Below are 4068 nucleotides of genomic sequence, written 5' to 3'. Positions count from 1 at the left end.
GGTCCTGGGAGGCGGGCGGCGAGGACGGCCAGTGTGTTTTAGGGGCGGGGGGGTTCATCTTCAACACCGAGGCTCACCCTCTGGACCCCGCCGCGCTGCACTGCTGCAGCCAGCACGCCGCCGAGCGCCGCGCGCTGGCTGACCTCCTGCTGCACCGCACACGGGAAACACAGACTCAGGGCCCGCCCCCCGGCCAATCACAGACACAGGGCCCGCCCTCTGGCCAATCACAGACACAGGGCCCGCCCCCCGGCCAATCACAGACACAGGGCCAGCCCTCTGGCCAATCACAGACACAGGGCCCGCCCCCCAGCCAATCACAGACACAGGGCCCGCCCTCTGGCCAATCACAGACACAGGGCCCGCCCGGCCAATCACAGACACAGGCCCGCCCCCGGCCAATCACAGACACAGGGCCCGCCCCGGCCAATCACAGACACAGGGCCCGCCCCCCAGCCAATCACAGACACAGGACCCGCCCCCCAGCCAATCAGAAAGCATCGCTCTGAAGCCCGGCGAGAAGAAGACCCCGCCGGCGCTGTCCTGTCCCGTGCAGCCGTTCAGCGCTCGGCTCGCCGTCCTCGGACAAGTTTTCACCGACAACACGTGACGCCGCCGCCGTTCAGACGAGAAGCAGAAACGACCACGGGACCGGAAGGTTTCTAGACGAGTGTTTTAACAGCTGACTCAGCGCTCATCTCTCCAGCTGACGATCAGCTGATCAGCTGACCTCTCGGCTTCTTTCTCATATTCCTTTTTATAACTTGTCAACTTTTGACTTTTTTTCCAGCTTTTCGCACTTTCACAGTTGAGTATTTTTCAATATATATTTTTTTTTTTTATAACTTTTTTGCCTTTTTTTTATCAACGCTTTCTTTTCTGCTTTTGACCGTTTTTTTTCAAAAACCACCATTTGTCTCCGGGCCAGTAAACTCTGTGTTTTAGGAAAGCTTTCAGGGAACAAAGTGAACTTGTGAAGAGTTGTGAGGATCTGATGTCTGAGTGAAGCTGTGTCGGATATTTATCAATTTAAACGTTGATTAATTTTAACGTACGGCGCCGAGAGCTACAGACAGCTTTAACACTCGCCAAGCGCCAAATACACGGACATTTTCTACTAAAGAGAGAGGACGTTTTTTTACGAAATTTTTTGTTGTTGCTTTTTTCAACATTTGAGATGTTGCTGCGTGCGTTGAATGTGCAGAATGTAATTCGTCAGATTAGAAGGATTTAACGATTGAATTCAGATTATTTTATCACCAGTTTATCTATTTAATTTAACTATTAACTATAAGATTTTGCTCTGATTTCTTCTTTCAGTTGAATTCAACAAAACAACAAAATAAAAAGGAACATGTATGTTACTAACGAACACGCAGTTTAAAAACTGTTTGTGTATGTGGATGTTTCTCATCTTACCGCCAACATGAAGGACTCTGGGTAATATCAGAGATAGTTTAGTAGAGAGGATCTTTGGGACTAACCATCATGATGTGAATGTTTAATGTTGTGTAATGTTTGGAGCTGCCAGCAGGGGGTGGTACCTCCTCTCTGTGGATCCTGCAGAGACTTCTGGGGGATTTATGGTATAAAAGATTAAAAAAGTGATAATTTGCCTTTTTCTGATATGGTTTTGCATATTTTTTCACATGAAAGACTAAAAAGTTTTCCCTCTGACTGAAAGATGAATAAAATGACCGAAACAAAAAAGCTGTTTCCTGCTTAAATCCTTTATCGATGTGCAGCGAAGAATGTGCACATTATTGTCGGTCATGTGACTTCTAACAACAACAAACTATGGCTGTTTGATTATGGAAACAATTACTTTGATCAGTATTAAAATCAGGATTATTAAACCGGATTCCTCGCTTCTGGAAAGAATTGGTTGCAATTATTAAAGTAACCCTAACCCTAAACTACCCCTAACCCTATAAACCAGAGAACACCTTCAACTACACACAGACACACACACACACACACAGACATACACACAGACATACACACAGAGTCACACACAGACATACACAGAGACACAGACACACACAGGATGTTTCCTTTCAGACAGAATAAGAGATTACTACTAAACATAATGTGCAGAACCATTGTTTTTTTCCATTACTCTGTTTTTGAGATTATTAGGAGCTGTAGAAGTTAAAGTTACACAGACATACACAGAGACACACACAGATTAATAGGAGCTGTAGAAGTTAAAGTTGCACCGTGCTCATTACGACAGAGCTGTATGCAGCCATTGAGGAAGTGGTTAAAAGTAGTCCGGGTGAACTCTGAATGCACAGAAGGTTAAGGTCAGAGGTGTATAGTCCAGGTGCTAGAAAGTAAAAATCCTGCCATGTTTTTGGATCTGCCTCTACATCTAGAACAGGTGTTTTCACTAACGAGCTCATCTACCTGGTAGAGGAGCTGGTTTAGTGATGGTTGGGACAGCTGCTGGACAGGATTTCTACTTTCTGGCACCTGGACTATACACCTCTGGTTAAGGTTAAGTCTTCAAATACAGAATAAGCCTTATATGGTAGAAAGAAACATTATGAGCCAGACAGTTGGTAGAAAAAGGAAGCCGTGCAACACATGCAGTCTCAACCCTGGCGAAGATGCCAGGCTGCCTAGAGACAAGACGCCCTGTGAGGAGGGAATAAAGACACAGGGGAAGCTTAGATCGAGGCTCACTTCGGAGGAGATCTTGGTGGACCGAGCCTCGACTTGATGTCTGTTGCTAGGGAAACTTAGACCCACAGCTGTGTTGTAACTCTTATGCTGGACTCAGTGAACTTTAGCCTGACCAGCCAGCCCCACATCCAGATGTTGGGTCTGGGAACTCCCCATTGGTCACGGCTCAATCCGAGGGGCGGGATAAACAGTTGTCTTTCAAATTCCCTCTGCACCAATAGGATAGCACTCCAACCAATCAGAACAACGATAGCTGATAGATTAAACTTATTAAACTCCAAACACATCTTCCTTTTTTAAGAATGACTTCAGAGCCGTTCTTTGTTCTTTTCTCAAAGAAAAGCTGAACTCCAAGTCTTCAGAAGACACCAGCAGCTGCATACTGTTATTATGTACAGAGTTAACTTTTGCTTGTGTAATTCTCCTGCCAGCTGTACTCTTTTGTTAATAGAATTAACAGCATTCTGCTAATATGTTGTATGTATGTATGTATGTATGTATGTATGTATGTACGTACGCCAGTGCGTTTGGAATCTTATTCGTAACGAGTGACGCTGCAGTTATTAGTTATTAGTACAGTCATTAAAGCTGTAAGCAGTAGACCAAAGAAGTTTGGGAAAAGGTGTATTTTACTTTCATTTGGATATGAAGACAAACAGAATATATGGATTCTGAAAATGATGTTTATTTAGGAAACTGAATTCAAGTTATGTAGTGATTATGGTAACTTGATGTTCTTATGAGAAGGAATGTGAAATTGAGAACATATTTAAAGTACATGTTTATGTATAAAATAAAGTCTGACAGAAGCGAGAGAAGGAAACACAACCTGTTGCCGGTCTCATAATTCTCCTGTTCTTTTTCAGAACATTGTAATCTGTCCACAAGCCTCACGCCCGGGACTTTTTACAATCGTCCATCATATTTACAGTCTATGGTTTGCTGTCCGAGGCCCAGCCAATCAGCGTCGTGTGCAGAGCTACTGGCAGCTAAAGGCATGGTTTAGGTGTGTGCTTGATGACATATTAAACAACAATGGAGGCTCCTAAAGAAGGCAGCTTAGATACTACTATAAAATCAGTCAGTGTTGTGATCAAATCATCTTTTCTCAAGTATCAAGCAAGTCTCAAGTTATTTAAGTGTGGTCAAGTAAAGTCACAGGTTTTGTCAAGTCCAGTCCTTAGTTAAGGCAAGTCAAGTCCCAAATCAAATTACTTTTAAAGCTAACGTGAACTAGCCAATTCAGTTCTGATATTTGCATATCGGGCTAACATTTATTAGCTTATGTTAATTGTGAGTGAAACGATTGTGATGCTAATGTTAGCTAACATCAGACCTTGTGCAGAACTCTGCTTCATCCTGTCTCTTCCTCATCAGTGG

The 4068-nt window shown here is 43.9% G+C and overlaps 1 protein-coding gene across 4 annotated transcripts in view; it reads left to right on the top strand.

Moving 5' to 3' along the window:
• The window catches only part of edem2 (ER degradation enhancer, mannosidase alpha-like 2), a gene marked incomplete at its 5' end in the record, with an annotated part of 13188 nt that extends 11478 nt beyond the window's left edge, over nucleotides 1-1710 (top strand). For 3 of the 4 annotated variants that reach the window (XM_039799593.1, XM_039799592.1, XM_039799591.1), the window contains 2 exon segments: nucleotides 1-359; nucleotides 443-1710. The exon segment at nucleotides 1-359 is cut by the window's left edge and continues 130 nt beyond it. In XM_039799593.1, coding sequence (XP_039655527.1) covers nucleotides 1-359; nucleotides 443-610 — 527 coding nt within the window. 4 annotated transcript variants of the gene reach the window in all.
• Nucleotides 1711-4068: the final 2358 nt, after the last annotated feature.

Source organism: Perca fluviatilis, chromosome 5, assembly GCF_010015445.1.
Source record: "Perca fluviatilis chromosome 5, GENO_Pfluv_1.0, whole genome shotgun sequence".
NCBI classification, from domain to species: domain Eukaryota; kingdom Metazoa; phylum Chordata; class Actinopteri; order Perciformes; family Percidae; genus Perca; species Perca fluviatilis.
This window is presented reverse-complemented; position numbering and strand designations above follow the sequence as displayed.